Raw genomic sequence first — 20,088 nt, forward strand, 5'->3', positions numbered from 1 at the left:
TCCCTTTAACTTCCATCAGTGGTATATTATATGTTATGCTATCAATGGGAAAAGATTAAGCTATTTGGCTGGGAATTTCTTAAACGGCTCTAATAGTGAAAAATATGTGCTTAGTGTTTAAAAACTAGAGTATGTCCCTTTAACTTCCATCAGTGGTATATTATATGTTATGCTATCAATGGGAAAAGATTAAGCTATTTGGCTGGGAATTTCATAAACGGCTCTAATAGTGAAATATATGCTTGTAGTGTTTAAAAACTAGGGTCTATCCCTTTAACTTCCATCAGTGGTATATTATATGTTATGCTATCAATGGGAAAAGATTATTATATGTTATAGCTATCAAGCTATTTGGCTGGGAATTTCATAAATTTCTAAATCTCTAATAGTGAAATATATGCTTGTAGTGTTTAAAAACTAGGGTCTATCCCTTTAACTTCCATCAGTGGTATATTATATGTTATGCTATCAATGGGAAAAGATTAAGCTATTTGGCTGGGAATTTCATAAATGGCTCTAATAGTGAAATATATGCTTGTAAATTTAATGTTTAAAAACTAGGGTCTATCCCTTTAACTTCCATCAGTGGTATATTATATGTTATGCTATCAATGGGAAAAGATTAAGCTATTTGGCTGGGAATTTCATAAACGGCTCTAATAGTGAAATATATGCTTGTAGTGTTTAAAAACTAGGGTCTATCCCTTTAACTTCCATCAGTGGTATATTATATGTTATGCTATCAATGGGAAAAGATTAAGCTATTTGGCTGGGAATTTCTTAAATGGCTCTAATAGTGAAAAATATGTCTTAGTGTTTAAAAACTAGAGTATGTCGCTTTAAAGAACAATTACCTTGAAGTGTTAGCACCGAAAACATGACTGAAGGTCTCGCCTTTCAAGTCTGCAGGAAGGGGAGGCAAGTCAGCCTGAAAACAAGTAAAATTCCAGCTTTAACATCACACAAACGTATAATCATAGATCTTGACCCCATTATCCAGCCAAATCTTAATATAGCTAGACTGACGATCAAAATAAAGTATACAGGGATCGAAATGTCCTGTGGCCAGGTTGCCAAATGCAACCAATGTCCTATTTGGGTGGCTTAAATATTAAAAAATAATGGCGTTTGTCGCCCAAATTAAGCTATTTGTCTTTAGAGCTATAAAATATGAGCCAATAGTAAATATGCTTTCCACATTTAAAAACTTGTTTCGTGGTTCACTTACCATAATTTGCCAACATGCATTATTATTTTTTGGGCCACACTATATTTTTTGGCAAATTTGAACCCTGAGTATACCAAATTATTTTTAAGAGAAAATACACATTTTACCCCTAGTGCTGTTAGTGAACTGTGACGCACATTTTTTATGATAAATTACTGTTTTATACCTGCGTTTATATTTCACTCAATGATTTCACTTAAAAAAAACCCAAAAAAACACTTGCATCATTTTTACTATTTCAAAAAATTTCTCTTTTTTTTATTAATAAACTCAGAAAAATGTAATCAATTATTTGTGTCTAAAAGACACCCATCCAGCTTTAAAACAAGTAAAAACAACAAAACAAACATGGAATGGTTTCACTGAAAAACAGACCCCACTATACATGCTAATATTATCTAGTAATAATTTCACAAGAATTTCTCCAGGGAGTAAATGTCTCGGCTACCATGAACTTATTTGTTGTCACCATAGCTGGACGTTTAAATTCTGACTTACACAGTCCGTTTGCTCCTCAACTAGATGGTTATGGGTTATATTCCAAAAAAATCTTGAAATTGGACACAACAATTTATGCACTTCAACCTTTAGACTACTGGATCAAGTTTTGACAAAAACCATGTTTAGTGGGTACAACTGTTTAAGTTTTAACTTTACTCACATATTTTCACTTAAATATTTTATAAATACATAAAATAAAGTTCATATCTGAATTGGTAAGTTTTATTTTCTGGGTTTTTCAAATTTTTATGACATCAGTTAATGTTGATTAAAATTTGGCAACATTTTTTAAAACTTGCATTTACTTACAGGTATTTGTGACCATATGTCTTGTTATTTATCTCCATTTTTCCAATAACCGTAAGATTGATCAGAATCTTTTCAAGAAACAACATGATTCACTATCCTAATCTTTGGTGATTTTCGTTGTTGGTAAAATTATCAAATTTATTATCAAATTAGCTGTCACAATTAGCTATCGATTCCTCAAAATGACCGCAATGTTCCGCCATTGTTGTCTAGCAAAAATGCCGAAAACCACAAAAATTTCTCAGGTACTCTCAGATAATCTGTTTCCTGTCGTTTATTATTATTTCCTGGTGAGTGTCGTGTGCAAAACTGTGTGAAATATGAATTGGAGAATGCACTGTATACCGTGTACAGCACGTCTAACGTTGGGCGAGATAGCTCTCCTGCAGTAGTCTGAAGGTTAAATGAATTAGGTTCACAGTTTTTAATTGGATTTGCTACATTTTGTGTCTAAACCTTTCAAACATTCCCACCACCTTCTACTGTAGTGTTTATCTTGTTATAAAAGTTTTTTTTTTTTCATTAATAACTTACGGAGTATCGCACTTCCAGGTAGTCTGACTCAACCGGCACATCAGTCTTCTCAAATGCATATTGTTTCGTCACTTTCTGAATAAAGAAAACCCCACAAAGAACAACTGTAGACATACAGAATAATAAATAAGTATCCCATGACAGATCATTATAATATAATATAAAAGGTTGCTTATGGGAATGTACCATAAATAGTATAGTATTTTTTACAACGCACACTGAACATAAATAAAATAATTCTTTTCATGTTAACCTAGACATGGGAAGAAACTAAACTAAAACTACATGTGCTACATTTTCGAATAGCAGCAAGGGATCTTTTATATGCACCATCCCACAGACATGATTGCACATACCACGGCCTTTGATATACCAGTCGTGGTGAAATAATTTTCAACTTTCAACTGAACATGGGTTTTTTTTCGGTAAATAACATGTGCCCATATTTTCAAAGCTATCTTATCACTACGATATCGTAAAACCATCAGGGGCTAAGATATGTGTCACAGTGACATCATAGCAGGGATCGAACTTAACAATTTGTCACCCACAGCATTAAAAAAAACAAATTGCTGTGGGTGAAATGGAACACCGACAATTTTTTTAAGAGTTACTTTTGCTGCAAATAAATATGACTGAAAGGTTATTTTGTTGCAAGTAGAGATATTTCAATTTTACAAATGGCAAATACTGGCAGATAATGTTCACTATATATATATATATTCATTTTACTGTTATTGTGGAGCTTTACCGACAGGCAGTAATTTTTATCCAGCTCCACAAAAGTGCCATCGGTGATTCTCCCAACCCACAGCAATTTGTATTATAACTTACTGTCGTTAAGTTCGAGCACTGCATAGCCTTTGACAGTTTTACGATGTCGTAGCACTAACATAGCTTTGAACATATGGGAACTTGATAATAACCTGTAACACGTTTACTATCTTCCATATAAAATTTAACTATATTAAAAAGCGGTTCAAGCACTGACCATCAATTTGTACTTCATGATTCTATATTTCTCCAATTACCGTAGCGCAACAACATTGTAAAACAGACTGCTTTACGATATCGTAACACAAAGACAATTTCGAAAATATGGGAACTTGATAATAACCTATGACATGTTTACCATCTTCCATGTAAAATTTAACCTCAATAAAAAATGGATCAAGCACTGACCATTGACTTGAACTTCATAATTCTGTATTTCTCCGTTACTCTCTCGTTGAATTCTTCATAAGTGTCCATCATGGTGATACTTTCACCAGTGTCCTCCCCTGTCTTCATGTTCATACGCTGCAAAAAATAGTGCAGAACTCTAAACATATTCTCTCAGGAAAGAAAAGGAATATGTATTTAATGACACCTCAAAAATAAAAAAGAATTGAAACAAAATGTTTTGTCTTAAAAGAAGGCCCTAGCTTCCATATATGCAGGTACATAGCTGCGTACCACCTGAGATTACAATTTTTTTTTTAAATTAAAATATATGATGTAAATGTGTGTATGCTGTTTTATTCCATCGCCGAAAAAGTCTGTGTACCACCTGAAAATCCCAAGCTTGGCTCCTGAAAACCATCCACATACATTAAAAGAAAAAGAAGAAAAAAAAAAATTCATAAAATGAAGTTGATATTTTTTAGGGCTAGCTCTGGGTGAGTAAGAAGCTTCGGCAAATTATCTATAAAACTTCAAAAATTGTAGAAACTGAGATATTTTCCAAAATAATATCAATTATTACACTAGGATAATTTCGCCATATTAAAATAAAATTTGCAAATTGTTTTTCGAAACTCGCAGTTGGTGAATTTGGCTAGTGCCAGATCTAGGCTTCTTTTGACAATCTACTTGTGCATGCTGATAACCCTGTCACAGACAGTTGGAAGTTTGTGCCTGGTTGATCTTCTTAGGTTTCAGTGTCAGTCTGATTAAGTCACATCACTGGTACAGTAGCAGGGTTCAACCAAATATCAAAATAATGTTATACACCAAATAGCCATAATTTAAATGTGTGGAGATTAAGATAAAAAAAAAAAATCATCACCGAATCCACAAGACCATTCAAGGTGGTCGATCCCAGGATCCATAGCTCAGGTGCAGGGCTCGAACGTAAGAATTTGTCTCCAAAGACAAAATTTTTAAAAACAAGATTTTTTAAAAGTAACATTTACAGTAAATGAACATGACTGAAAGGTTATTTTGCTGTATGTAGTCATATCAAACGAGCTACTGTTAAATATTGGCAATTAATTTACACCATGTGGATACATTCTGCCATTGTTGAGGACCTTTACAGATGGCACAACAATGCTCTTTACCTACGGCAATTAATATCTCAAAGACGGCAATTGCCGTCGGTGTCGTCGTTAAGTTCGAGCCCTGAGGTGACCACTCTAATCATGAATTACACCCTGCTCCACCCTCCCACATCACCACCCCAAGAAGCCAGTGGGTTAACCACTACACCAATAGTACCAATGTGTTCACCTTTATATAGTGATGGCAAAAGTTGACACTTACTGTGGGTCTGGGTAAAAGGTAAACCCGCCGCTCAATATTTCGCACCGTCACACAGCAACTGACGAACGTCTTGGCCGAGTCTATCCACACCTTTCCAAATAGGTAGACAATACCTGTAACACAAACAGACAATACCTGTAACACAAATAGACAATACCTGTAACACAAATAGACAACACCTGTAACACAAATAGACTGGAAAAATGTAACAGTTTCTTCTCTAAGAACACATGTCAAAATTACCAAATGTTTGACATCCAACAGCCGATGATTAATAAACCAATGTGTTAAACAAAACAAATCTTTTAATTTTACAGGGGGTCTATCATGAGTGGATGGTTCTGCCATTGGTATATCAACAGCTCCTTGGCTGTTCATCAGGTGTGTTAGTTTTATTTAACGACACCACTAGAGCACATAGAAATATTGTTAATCATCGGCTATTTTAACATATTGTCTTAGAGAGGAAAGCAGCCACATTTTTCCATTTGCTGAATAGTATTCCAGATTAATATTTTAAAAGTTCTTTTTCGTTAGTAGCAGGGAATCATTTACATGCACCATCCCACAGGCAGGACAGCACATAACATGGCCTTTGATATACCAGTCGTGGAGCACTGGATAGAATGAGAAATAGCCTGATGGGCCTACTGATGGGAATCTATCTGCGCATCAATCAAGCGCTTTACCACTGGGCTACGTCCTGCCTCTCTGTAATCTCTTCAAAGTTCTGAACACTTTGAACTCTTCTGACTGGGAGAGAAGTTACAAAAACTAAAAATCAATACTTCTTCACCCCAATGTAAAAAGAATATAAACAGAATGTATTCAATAAACGTGTATATACCCGGATGTTTGTAATAATCTTCATACGCGTCCAGCCAGTAGAATCGCAGGACCTGTTCTCCATCGTTGTTGGCTGTCAACGGCAACTGGGTCGTGTCTACATGCACATCGTCAACCGTCGGCACCGATTCCTTCTCCATGTTGTCCCAGCCGGCAGACACAAACTCCTCTCTGAAATACAGATATTAAACAGGGCTAGCTCTGGCACTCGCCAAATTCGTCAATGGCGAATTTTGAAAGCAGTAGACAGATTTTATTTTAGTTTGGCGAAATAATTTCATGTAATAATTGACATTTTCTTAGAAAATAACTGACAATTTCTGCAGTTTCGGAAGTTTAATAGACAATTTGGCGAATTATTTTGCTCACCCAGAGCTAGCCCTGATAAGGAAGGAAGGAAGGAAGGAAGGAAGGAAGGAAGGAAGGAAGGAAGGAAAATGTTTTATTTAACAACTCACTCAACACATTTTATTTACGGTTATATGGCGTTGGACATATGGTTAAGGACCACACAGATATGAGAGAGGAAACCCGCTGTCACCAATTCATGGGCTACTCTTTTCGATTAGCAGCAAGGGATCTTTTATATGCACAATCCCATAGAGAGGATAGCACATACCACGGCCTTTGATGTACCAATCGTGGTGCACTGGCTGGAGCGAGAAATAGCCGCCATAATAAGGATGCATTAGTTTTTATTAAATCAATAATATTCTGAAAGCCTGAAGGATCATGCATAGTGAATGAAAGAGGAATTGTGGGCAATGAAAATGTCAGGGCTTCTAGATTATGGTAGCCCCACTCCCATGGCTAGTGATATTCAGTGTTGGGCTAGTAAATAACTACTATTGCCATGCCTGACAGGGCTTCTAGATTATGGTAGCCCCACTCCCATGGCTAGTGATATTCAGTGTTGGGCTAGTAAATAGCTACTATTGCTATGCCCGACGGCTAGTGAAAAACATTTGTCAAATGTTGCAGTTAAGTCTATTTTGTAAATATGAATATCTTGAACCACTCCAACCCACAACGTTAGTGTTTTTAAACTCTATCTCCCTCTTTAGGTGATATATATGTCTGATTATTACTATTATTTAGTAAAATTGTATTAACTTAAGTAAAGTAGGGCTAGTGACAGCAGGGCTTCAAAGACATTCAAATATATCACCTGCCACAGGGCAAGTGCCAATCACATATTAAGTACCTGACGCACTAAATCAAGAATTCCACGGAATTGGTCTTGCCTACAATTTATTTATTACCCACATAGTTCAACATATACAGGAAAATATAACCAGTATGACACATGTGTGTCATAATGATTTCACGTGCACAACAAATGATGCAATTTTGGGAAGAGACGTCATAACTTAATGTGGCTTCCCCAGTCTTAGCTGTGTAAATCACACAGCACATACCACAGCCTATGATATGACAGTCGTGGTGAACTGGCTGGAACGACAAATAGCCCAATGGGACAAACTTCGGGGATCGATCCTTGAGTGACCACGCATCAAGCGAGCTCTTAACCACTATGCTACAACCTGCCCCCAACAAGTAATTAACTCACTTGACTACGGGCTGCGGTTTTGTCTTAACAACAGAAGGTTTGTTGTTGTCAGTCTCAGGTTTACTGTCCTGGACATCGTCGTCATCGAAGTCAATGTCGTTCAAGTCCATCGCGACGTCACCTGGAACAAAGGAAACAAAGGCTTGATTAGCAACACCTCAGCACATTGTTTAATCAGGGCAATAAGGTGTTAAACATAGAGAGTCAAAAGGCTGTTTTTGTTAAACACATGTGGTTAGGGTACATTTTGTTTCCAAAATTTTGAAATTAGTAGTCAATTGAAAATGTACTACTGTTTAATGCTTTAAAATCTTGTAGTAATCTATGAAATTTGTGCAATGAATCTATTTCACGTGTTCTATTTTTGTTTCCAGGAGTGCTGTGTGCAAAAACAGTGGGACATATGAATTTGGGAATGCACTGTATACAGTGTACAGTATGTCGACTGGTGTGATGTCGGGCGAGATATCTCGCCTGCAGTAGTCAGAAGGTTAAAATCTTAGAAATTGATGGAAATATTTATGTACTATTTTGAAAGATTATAGTATTTATATTTTGTTAAAACACATGAAATGCAGTGTCCAATTTCAAAACATTTCTAACCTATAATCATCTAGTTGGGGAACTTATGGACTGTTTTGGTTTTATTACGTACCCTCAAATTATTATTTTTTTTCATAACTATTATCAAAGGTGAGCCGAACATCCCTAACAGTACCTTGACCACTGGGATGTCCATTCTGCTGATCAGTGACGTCCATGATGTCATCCACCTCAGCACTGACCGCATCATCATTCATTTGGTCGTCTACCGAAAACGGTTCCATCTTAACCGGAACTGGTTTTGGCATATGAATCTTTGTGAAAGTCGTCTTCTTGGTTGGATGTTCAGTAGCGTAGTCCAGTTCTCGCTTTATTGTTTTCTCTTTAAGAACGGGCGGAGCTATTGGCTTCACACTGAACGGGTTGTATGCCGATCTGACAATAAATTAAAATAGGCTTAATTCGCAACATTGAAATATGTCTGCCAATAAGCTGGATTTTGATTTATTAAATTACATATACTTTAAAAAAATATTAAATTATAAACCATTCACTATAACTACATATAATTAATATAATATAATATAATTTATCAAATTATTTTCAAGCTTACTGAATTTTTCTGACGACGTTTTGATAATGAGGCGTTCTCAATATGCGATTAGTCGCAAAATATAGGTTATGCAAAATTATGCAATGCGTGAACGAAACAACAATTTTTAGAGGCCTACAAATTGTACTGTGAGAACACCTAAATCAGAACATTAGATATAGATATAGATATAGATATAGATATAGAGATAGAGAGATAGAGATAGAGATAGAGATAGAGATAGAGAGATAGAGATAGAGATAGAGATAGAGATAGAGATAGAGATAGAGATAGAGATAGAGATAGAGAGATAGATATAGATATAGAGATAGAGATAGAGAGACAGAGATAGAGATAGAGATAGAGAGACAGATATAGAGATAGAGAGATAGATATAGATATAGATATAGAGAGATAGAGATAGAGATAGAGATAGAGATAGAGATAGAGATAGAGAGACAGAGACAGAGACAGAGACAGAGACAGAGACAGAGAGAGAGAGAGAGAGAGAGAGAGAGAGAGAGAGAGAGAGAGATAGAGATAGAGATATAGATATAGATATAGATATATAGATATAGATATAGATATAGATATAGATATAGATATAGATATATAGATCTATATCTATCTATCTATATATTGATTAGTCACTATGACTAATTGCATGCATAATGAGAACACCCCTTCAGCTAAGTAGAAATGTATATTTAAATTTTCAGTTATTTTTAAACCAAAGGCTAGCTCTGGGTGTGCAAAGCATTTCGCCAAATTATTTCCAAAAACGCAAAACTCAAGTTATTTTTCCGCGAATATCAATTATTTACATGAATTTTTTTCCGCCAAATAAAAATAAAAATTTGCCAATTGTTCCTAAAATTTGCAATTGGCGAATTTAGCGAGTGGCAGAGCTAGTCCTGAAACCTTCAAGTTAATGGACAGAGACTGGTGAGACTTAGCTTAGTCAGTAAAGCACCCGCTTGAGCAAGTTGAGTAATAGGATTGAACCACTTTAGTGGACCTACTACTAGGTTCCCCCATCCTAACTGGTATGTCAGAGGCTCTGGGAAGTGCATATAAAAAGTTATTATTCACATGGTTTAACAAAACGGAGTTAATAAAAATCATATGAAGCACATGTGTAATAACAAGTGTAATGACGTAATTTTGGGAAGTGATGTCATAAGATAACGTTGCTTCTTCCAGTCAAAGTTCAGACTGTAGATAAGAAATATAATGCCATTTTGTCGTCTCCTAGTCGGTGTTCGAAATAAGCACTTGTGCATTTGTCCAGACAAGTGAAAATCTATTCGGACAAGCGAAGTGTACCTTAGTTGTTGTCCAGTGGACAAGTAAAAATGTATAATACTGTTTCATTTTAAGCAATCAAAAACATTGTCCTTGCACTTGAATAAAACAAACCACTTATTTGGACAAATGAAAATATTGGTGGACAAGTAAATTTCTAGACGTATTTGTCCATTGGACTAGTAAAAAATTCTACTTATTTCTATCACTGCTAGTTTTGATTGAAACATTTTGAGACAGTCTGTGTTATTGATTAAATTATTTTTTTTAAATTAGAAATTCTTTCTAATACCATGAAACGCATTCATCTGAACAGTGACCTTCGTGAAGACGATCTCAAATCAATTTTTAAGGACATTTCACAATTACAACATCATAGACTCTTGTAACTTGATCAAAACGTATTACAGATTTGTAATGATTCCAAATATTGCGTCCATTTTCATGACTTAAAACTAGGGTCTGTGACTTTAAACTAGGGTCTATGACTTTAAACTAGGGTCTATGACTTAAAACTAGGGTCTGTGACTTTAAACTAGGGTCTATGACTTAAAACTAGGGTCTGTGACTTTAAAATAGGGTCTACGACTTAAAACTAGGGTCTGTTTCTTTAAACTAGGGTCTATGACTTTAAACTAGGGTCTGTGACTTTAAACTAGGGTCTATGACTTAAAACTAGGGTCTGGGTCTATGACTTAAAACTAGGGTCTGTGACTTTAAACTAGGGTCTGTGACTTTAAACTAGGGTCTGTGACTTACAACTAGGGTCTGTGACCTTGAACTAGGGTCTGTGACTTTAAACTAGGGTCTGTGACTTTAAACTAGGGTCTGTGACTTTAAACTAGGGTCTATGACTTAAAACTAGGGTCTGTGACTTTAAACTAGGGTCTGTGACTTAAAACTAGGGTCTGTGACTTTAAACTAGGGTCTGTGACTTTAAACTAGGGTCTGTGACTTTAAACTAGGGTCTATGACTTTAAACTAGGGTCTGTGACTTTAAAATAAGGTCTATGACTTAAAACTAGGGTCTGTGACTTTAAACTAGGGTCTGTGACTTTGAACTAGGGTCTGTGACTTTAACTAGGGTCTGTGACTTTAAACTAGGGTCTGTGACTTTGAACTAGGGTCTGTGACTTTAAACTAGGGTCTGTGACTTTAAACTAGGGTCTGTGACTTTAAACTAGGGTCTATGACTTAAAACTAGGGTCTGTGACTTTAAACCTTGGCTTAGGGACGAGATGTAGCCCAGTGGTAATGCGTTTGCCTGATGCACAGTCGGTCTAGGATCAATCCCCATCAGTGGGCCCATTGGGCTATTTCTTGTTCTAGCCAGTACACCGCGACTGGTACATTAAAGCTGTGGTATGTACTGTCCTGTCTGTGGGATGATGCACATAAAAGATCCCTTAGTAGTAAAGGAAAAATGTATCGGGTTTTCTCTGATGACTACGAGTAAGAATTACCAAATGTTTGACATCCATTAACCAATGATTAATTAATCAATGTGCTCTAGTGGTGTCGTTAAACAAAACATACATAGAGATAATACGAGCTTGTGTGACGTACTGATTTCACGAAACGAGTATCAGGATTATTATAAAATCCTGACACAAGTTTGGTAAGATCAGTACAATTCACACGCGAGTGCAATAATTTCTTTTATCCACATTTTTAAAATTATAAATAACAAGAATCATGTCAAAACATTTCAAACGTAACTAGGAGACACCGAAATGACGTCATTTTGGTAAACAATTACATGTAGCTAAGCCGCATTAAGTTATGCCGTTGCTTCCCAAAATAACGTCATTCGATGTGCATGTGAAATCATTATGACACATGTGTCATACTAGTTATATTTCCCTGAATATCTTGAACTATGTGGATAATAATTATTATTAAACTATGCCGTATTCATTCTCATGTGTATTATTTTATAAACTATGGAACCGTTTATAAACCTGTTTGATTTTGTTCTGTATTATTTTATAAACTATGGAACCGTTTATAAACCTGTTTGATTTTGATCTGTATTATTTTATAAACTATGGAACCGTTTATAAACCTGTTTGATTTTGACCTGCATTATTTTATAAACTATGGAACCGTTTATAAACCTGTTTGATTTTGATCTGTATTATTTTATAAACTATGGAACCGTTTATAAACCTGTTTGATTTTGTTTTGTTCATCTTTGTTGGCAGAGGTTTTACTGTCGGTCCTTGTCGTAGCTCCTGCATGAGGTCGCCCAAAATGTCGTCATCAGCCAAACTGACGTCTTTCTGAAAATTAACAGTATGCTTATTATATATCGAGTACGTATTTTCCCAAGTATTATGCACCCCCCCCCCCCCCCCCACACTTTGAATGTTTATTCCAAGGGAAAAAAACATGAACCACAAAATTGACGGTGCATGCAACATGTACTATTTTCCCCTGTCATCAAAATTAACGAAAAGCGAAAGCAGTGGTATATTCAAGAAACAAAACTTAAGTTAGGTACTGGAGTACATGGACCTACGTCACATTAAACATAGGCTAGTACTTGCTTACTTACATGTCACACACTTACACATGCATAAATCAAAACAAAATTATATACCCATACACTGTAAATGACTAATAAATAAATGAAAACAAAAATATAGCATATTACATTTGATTCTAACGTGAATGCGCAAGATTTCTAAATTTATAGTAGTATTTCCAGTTTGATGCAAATGGCCGAATTAAATCTCATGGAAATTTAAAATATTTACGGTCCAGTTTTGTCATTTTTGTGCACTTTTTGTCGAGGCATGGATACTTTTATAGATTTATTTTGCATTTAAGAGGTTTTTGGCATTTCGTTGTAATGAACACTGTCAATAACCTGTAAAGTACCATAAACTACCGATCGACGATTTTTTATGGTTGATTGCTGGACATTTTTAAAAGCTAGTTTTTTTCTATTGTTATGTATACATGTAGTACGCACCCCCATTTTTAACCTGTATTTTCTGAGAAAAAAAAGGTAGCTATAATACATGGGAAAATACGGTATTCAATGAAAATAATATATATATATATATATATATGTATATATAATTGTTTTTTTTAAAAACAATTTCTCATGATCACAAGCCACAGAACCGAAAAAGTGTTTCCCATGAAATTTGAAATACTATGGCCTCTCAAATGCTTTGAAAATATGGTCTTTCCATCTCAAACAGACATGCTAATGCCCTCACAGATTTTGTTTTGTGTACTTGACTGGAGTCAGGTATGTAAAACACAAATATTTTTTCAAAAGTTATGGTAACCCCACTCCCATGGCTAGTGATATTCAATGTTGGGCTAGTAAATAACTACCATTGCCATGCCCGACGGCTAGAAAAAACAAGGTTATCAAAGAAAGAAAGAAAGAAAGAAATGTTTTATTTAACGACGCACTCAACACCTTTTATTTACGGTTATATGGCGTCAGACATATGGTTAAGGACCACACAGATTTTGAGAGGAAACCCGCTGTCGCCACTATATGGGCTACTCTTCCGATTAGCAGCAAGGGATCTTTTATTTGCGTTTCCCACAGGCAGGATAGCACAAACCATGGCCTTTGCTGAACCAGTTATGGATCACTGGTCGGTGCAAGTGGTTTACACCTACCCATTGAGCCTTGCGGAGCACTCACTCAGTTTTTGGAGTCGGTATCTGGATTAAAAATCCCATGCCTCGACTGGGATCCGAACCCAGTACCTACCAGCCTGTAGACCGATGGCCTGCCACGACGCCACCGAAGCTGGTACAAGGTTATCAAATGCTACATGTAAGTATATTTTGTAAATATGAATATCCTGCCCCCATCCCCATATCTTAGTGTTTAAGAGACATTATTACTATTAGTAAAACTGTATTAACTTAAAGTCAAGCAGGGCTAGCGAATTTGTAATCGTGGCTAGAAAATATTCAAAATCAATGATCCCGTGGCTAATAGATTTTATAAAAAGTCTAGCTCTGTAGACCGTACCTCAGGTTTCTTCTTTGTACCGAAAGATGCAGCAGCGAACATGGATTTGATGTCCTGCTTCGGTTTGGAACCAGGACGCACAATGTTTCGGTTCTTCTTTCTCTCACCACCTGCCTTCCCCTTGGCTAAACACAAAATAAAGTTGTACAAGATTTTACTTAATCTGCATGAATTGATCAAAAATAAAGCTATACATATTTTTACCTGTGTGGATTGAGCATAAATAAAGTTGTACCAAATATTACATCACAAACAATAAAGATTTACCAAATTTTACATCATACCACAGACAGGATAGTACATACCATAGTCTTTGTTACACCAGTTGTGGAGCACTGACTGGAACGAGAAATAGCCCAATGGGTCCACCGATGGGGATCAATCCTAAACCGACCGTGCATCAAGCGAGCACTTTACCACAACTAATAAAGATCCATCATTAAATTGCCAAAAACCTCCTTTAAAACATTGATGCCGTTTGTAGATTTACCACCATTTATTATCTTCATCCAGTGTGGAACTGCTATTGGTAAATCCTCTAACATATAGCGATTCATATCGCAGATGTGGCAATTACACGACTCTTACTGAATAAGGGGTGAGGCGTAACCCAGTGGTGGAGTGCTCACTTGATGTGCCGTCGGTTTGGGATCGATCCCCGTCGGTGAGCCCATTGGGCTATTTCTCGTTCCAGCCAGTGCACCACGATTGGTATATCAAAGGCTGTTGTATGTACTACCCTGTCTATGGGATGGTGCACATAAAAGATCCCTTGCTGCATTAGGAAAAATGTAGCAGGTTCCGTCTGATGACTACAAGTCACAATTACCAAATGTTTGATATCCAATAGACAATGATTAATACATCAATGTGCTCCAGTGATGACAATAAGCTTCTTACTTAATGACTGCAATTGCCATCATTACCATATAAATTACAATAGATATGGGACTTTACTGATGGCAGTTTTTTCTGCCGCTGGATATAAATTATTGGTTGAAAACAGAGCTAGCTCTGGGTGAGCAAAACATTTCGCCAACTTGTCTATTAAACTTAAAAACATTTCGCCAACTTGTCTATTAAACTTAAAAACATTTCGCCAACTTGTCTATTAAACTTAAAAACATTTCGCCAACTTGTCTATTAAACTTAATTTTTTTTCGCCAACTTGTCTATTAAACTTAAAAACATTTCGCCAACTTGTCTATTAAACTTAAAAACATTTCGCCAACTTGTCTATTAAACTTACAAACATTTCGCCAACTTGTCTATTAAACTTAAAAACATTTCGCCAACTTGTCTATTAAACTTACAAACATTTCGCCAACTTGTCTATTAAACTTAAAAACATTTCGCCAACTTGTCTATTAAACTTACAAACATTTCGCCAACTTGTCTATTAAACTTAAAAACATTTCGCCAACTTGTCTATTAAACTTAAAAACATTTCGCCAACTTGTCTATTAAACTTAAAAACATTTCGCCAACTTGTCTATTAAACTTAAAAACATTTCGCCAACTTGTCTATTAAACTTAAAAACATTTCGCCAACTTGTCTATTAAACTTAAAAACATTTCGCCAACTTGTCTAATAAACTTAAAAACATTTCACCAACTTGTCTATTAAACTTAAAAAATTGCAGAAATTGTCAGTTATTTTCTTTAAAATGTCAATTATTAAATGAAATTATTTTGCCAAACTAAAATAAAATTCGCCAACTACTTTCAAAATTCACAATTGGCAAATTTGGCGAGTGCCAGACCAAGCCGTGGATTAGATAATGTTTGTTTTTTATATTTGTTGCAAAAGTTATCGATTTAAAATTGATGTAGGCAGGATCAAAATTGTTATCAGTGAGCACTTTGCCTATGGAAAATAATATTTCAAAATTATTGAAAGTAACAATTTCTTAGGTTCGATCCCCTGTAATTTTTTTTTTTTTTTTTTTTTTTACATTTCAGGCAGGTCCCGAACATGCCGGGTGCCCCATTTATTTCATAAAGCCTCCTTATTTACAATAAACCAGGTTCTCCTTGAATGTGGCCAATAAAAATCTACATATGAGCTTGTTTCAAAATAATATACATTTTAGTTAGTGCATGTTTGTGTTTTTGTTTTCTTTATATTATTAGTGTGTGTGACTTAGGTGGTGTGTATTTATAATATCTTAACCTGGTTAACGGACCTGGCCTCCAAAGCTACAAGCCGGGGGGTCCAGGTCTATTTTGTTCTACAGTTTGTGCAATTTACCAATCTTTATCATAGTTTATATGTAATGTCAAGGGCGTCATTGCACGATGCGATGACCCCCTTGAAGCACCAGTGATTTAGGAATTTTTCTTTTCTGTTTGGCCACTCTAAGGCGGCGAAATATTCTACTTCGACCCTTGAATATATTAAATGTTTGAAAAGAGCCATTTCATTACATGGCTTATCTCCCTCTAGTAATTTCGGTTGTCCATATTACCCGTATCGCTTTACTCCAGAGAAAAATTCCCAATTGCGATGCATAATCTCCAGGCTTATGTTTTATGCCGAAAATCATGGCATACGGATTCAGATGGAAATTGTTACCAAAAAGTTTTTTAAAGATCGGTTCAATTTGCTTTATGAATAGTTTTGTTTTGTTGCAGTGAAAAAGGCATGGAAGACTGAGTCCACTCTGTTGCACACAAGGCACTCCGGAGTGGTCGCAATCTTCCAGTCATATAGATGTTTTCTGACTGCAATTACGTTTCTAATCATTTTATAAATTAAATCATAGTCGGGATTTTCATGAAACCTGAATTTAATGTTTTCCAAATGTTTTGCCAGTTTTATGGTTTCATATTCCACCTGGTCTTAAATGATGCATCTTTGTAAGTTCTTAACAACAAGACTGCGTATATGTCTTTAGTTTTTCGCGTCTGTCACGTCTTTTTTCGTGTCACCTACGTTGATACGAAAGATGCGTCTAAGTCACCATCAAAGGGGTCTTCATTTGTAGCGTCCATAATAATGTCCGCGAAAAGTTGTCCTGTAGGTCTTTTAATTGGCGATAAATACCGCGCTAGTTGAGCAACCAGCGAAGTCCAAAAAGTCATTCGTCCCCACGTCCCAAATGTCTTTGACTAAATTTAGTCTTTCTCTACGTATACTTGTATATGTTTTGTTTGGATATAAAGGGGTTTTCGTGTAACGGTTCATAAATTATCTGTTGGTAGCTGTTAGTGTCTCTAGTAATGTCAAGGTCCTTCCATGTTAATAGTATTTCCCTGTAGATATTCGGCATTGAGATGAAATTAGCTTTTTTATTTATAATTTTACATTTTAGAACATGTCTTTCAATATTTAAGTTTTGTATTGGCCTAAAAGTGATCCGCTAAAGATTTCCAGTGGCCATCGCCCTCTAGGCTTAAAAAATCTACTTACAAATTTAATTCTTTGTGCTTTGATTTTTAGCCGAATATTTACGACACCCAACCTGCCTAACTCCTTAGGTAGTTGAAGTTGCTCTTTTGATATAAAATGTTTTTTTTGTAACTCCAAATAAAATCAAAAATAATTTTATCGATTTGTTTAGCATATTTTTCCGGTAATTCCAAAACGTTAGATAAGTACCAAATGCCGCTGGTGGCAAGCGAATTTACTGCTACTACTTTGCCATGTAAGGTTTAATTTACGATTACTCCAAATGTTTAAAATAGTTTAGATTTTTTGAATTTTTGGTTCCCAATTATCGGCTGAAACATCTACGTTACCAAAATAAAACCCTAAGATTTTGATTTTTTCGTTTGTCCATCTTATATCAATAGGCGTATCTGTCTCGTACCTAAGTCTCCCCATTAGGAAACCAGTGGTTTTCTGAAGGTTGACTTTGGCTCCAGAAGCACGTTCGTATATATTTAAAACTTTAAACAATCGTTTAACTGAGTCTAGGTCTGATAAGGTCGCGTTGCCGTCGTCCGAGTATCCCACCCACTTGCTAACGAAGCCATCAGGTAGATAGTAGATCCCCTGTAATTGCCGTCAGTGCAGTTCTAGCTTTGCATAATTATTAGTATTCCAATCCACAATCCAGGTCAAAACCAGGTAAGTTTGGGTGGGTTTTTTTTAACGACACCACTTGAGAACATTGATTTATTAATCATCAGCTATTGGATGTCAAAACATTTGGTAATTTTGACACATAGTCTTAGAGAGGAAACCTGCTACATTTTTCCATTAGTAGCAAGAGATCATTTATATGCACCATCACACAGACATGATAGCACATACCACAGCCTGTGATATACCTGTCATGGTGTACTGGCTAGAACGAGAAATAGCTCAATGGACCCACGGGTGGGGATCGATCCCAGACTGACTGCGCATCAAGAGAACGCTTTCATTTCATTTCAATTTATTTTCGTGCCTATATCCAATTAAGGTTAAAGCACACACCTCAGCTATCTGGGCTGTTTGTCCAGGACAGTGGGTTAGTTGTTAATTGTTAGTGGTTGGTGAGAGAGAAGAGGATGTAGTGGTCTTACACCTACCCATCGAGTCGTTAAAACTTGCTCTAGGTGGGAGCCGGTACCGGGCTGTGAACCCTGTACCTACCAGCCTTACGTCCGATGGCTTAACCACGATGCCACCGAGCACTTTACAACGTCCCGCTCTTAAAGACCAGGTAAGATAGCCGTTATTGTGTAATAAAGACAAACCTTCAGTTTTACTGGTTTCTTCTCCGTGAATGTCATCATCGAAAATTTCTCGGCCGTCCTCTACGTACCCAGACCCATCTGAAAGACAAAAATCACATTTGTAAATACAGTGGACTGTTTAAACTTGATTCAATGATTCAGATGTTGATGCTTTTGTCATTCAGATTCTCTCTCCTAGCAGCATTGTTTCAGTTCTTCCGTACATGGAAAGAAAGAAAGAAAGAAATGGTTTATTTAATGACCCACTCAACACATTTTATTTACGGTTATATGGCGTCGACACATATGGTTAAGTCCCACACAGATATTGAGAGAGCAAACCCACTGTCGCCACTTCATGGGCTACTTTTTTCGATTAGCAGCAAGGGATCTTTTGTATGCACCATTCCATAGACAGGATAGCACATACCACTGCCTTTGATGTGTCAGTCGTAGTGCACTGGCTGGGGCGAGAAATAACCCAATGGGCCCATTGACGGGGATTGATCCCAGACAGATTGCACATCAAGTGAGTGCTTTACCACTGGTCTACGTCTCGTCCTCCCAATTCAAGGATTCAAATGTTGATGGTTTTGTCATTCAAATTATCTTTCCTAGCAACACTGTTTCAGTTCTACCATATATGGATTCTTAACTCAACATGTTACAGCCCTAATCTGGCCAATGAAATGGCACATTTTCTTTGCCAAAAGTCACCTAAGTCACAATTATTACCAGTAGTTAGTCATAAATATTTTGGACCTAATTTGATTTCAAAAACAAATTCACACAACTGATGTCAAGACACCGACTTGTTTAGTGTCATAGCTCACTTAACACTGCGTTTGACACAAGACTATACATCAATGCCGTTTGCCAGATTCATTCAAGTAATGCCAAAAAATACTCATAAATACTTTCGTCTTGCCATAATAATGACACATTAATTATCTGTTACTTAATACTCTCTCATTTTTAATAAAAATATTCAAGAGTTTTGCTGGAATTTTATTACTGAAAATAGCAATATTTAATAATGAAATATTACCATTTGAACCGAGTTTATAAATTGGAACTTTTCTGAATAAAAGAGAAACATGATAAAACATTAAGAAATGTACCAATAAATGTTCACTTCCCTTTCTCTTAAATCACTTCTACTTTTTCAGCTGTAGATTAGGACCTCAAATTACATGTGGCAAACAATTTTTTTGGGGAAAAAAACCCTAAGAATACACAAGCATTTTGAGTTTATCTTCTAAATTCAAGGGCCATAACTCTGTGAAAAATTGGTAAATCGCATTGAATGTTAAACTTGATTTGTAACAATACATGATAAAGCTATATACAAAATGTCATCTAAACATCTTCAGGCATTGCAAAACAAAAGTCCAGGAAACAAATTTTCATATCTCGTAAGGTCAAGGGCCATAACTCTGTGGAAAAATGGGTAAATTGCCATA

General features: G+C 36.0%; 1 protein-coding gene across 1 annotated transcript in view; it reads right to left on the reverse strand.

Moving 5' to 3' along the window:
* LOC121375011 (DNA polymerase alpha catalytic subunit-like) overlaps window positions 1-20,088 on the reverse strand; it is a 102,581-nt gene that overhangs the window by 73,240 nt on the left and 9,253 nt on the right. Inside the window, exons 4-13 of the mRNA XM_041502209.1 lie at window positions 18,647-18,724; window positions 13,961-14,085; window positions 12,121-12,233; window positions 8,230-8,489; window positions 7,512-7,632; window positions 5,943-6,112; window positions 5,096-5,208; window positions 3,755-3,871; window positions 2,573-2,647; window positions 855-928 (exon numbers count right to left, since the gene is read on the reverse strand). Of these exons, the coding sequence (XP_041358143.1) occupies window positions 855-928; window positions 2,573-2,647; window positions 3,755-3,871; window positions 5,096-5,208; window positions 5,943-6,112; window positions 7,512-7,632; window positions 8,230-8,489; window positions 12,121-12,233; window positions 13,961-14,085; window positions 18,647-18,724 (1,246 nt within the window). The remainder of the gene's footprint in view (window positions 1-854; window positions 929-2,572; window positions 2,648-3,754; window positions 3,872-5,095; window positions 5,209-5,942; window positions 6,113-7,511; window positions 7,633-8,229; window positions 8,490-12,120; window positions 12,234-13,960; window positions 14,086-18,646; window positions 18,725-20,088) is intronic.

The sequence above is a fragment of the Gigantopelta aegis genome, chromosome 1, assembly GCF_016097555.1.
Source record: "Gigantopelta aegis isolate Gae_Host chromosome 1, Gae_host_genome, whole genome shotgun sequence".
Taxonomy (NCBI): Eukaryota; Metazoa; Mollusca; class Gastropoda; order Neomphalida; family Peltospiridae; genus Gigantopelta; species Gigantopelta aegis.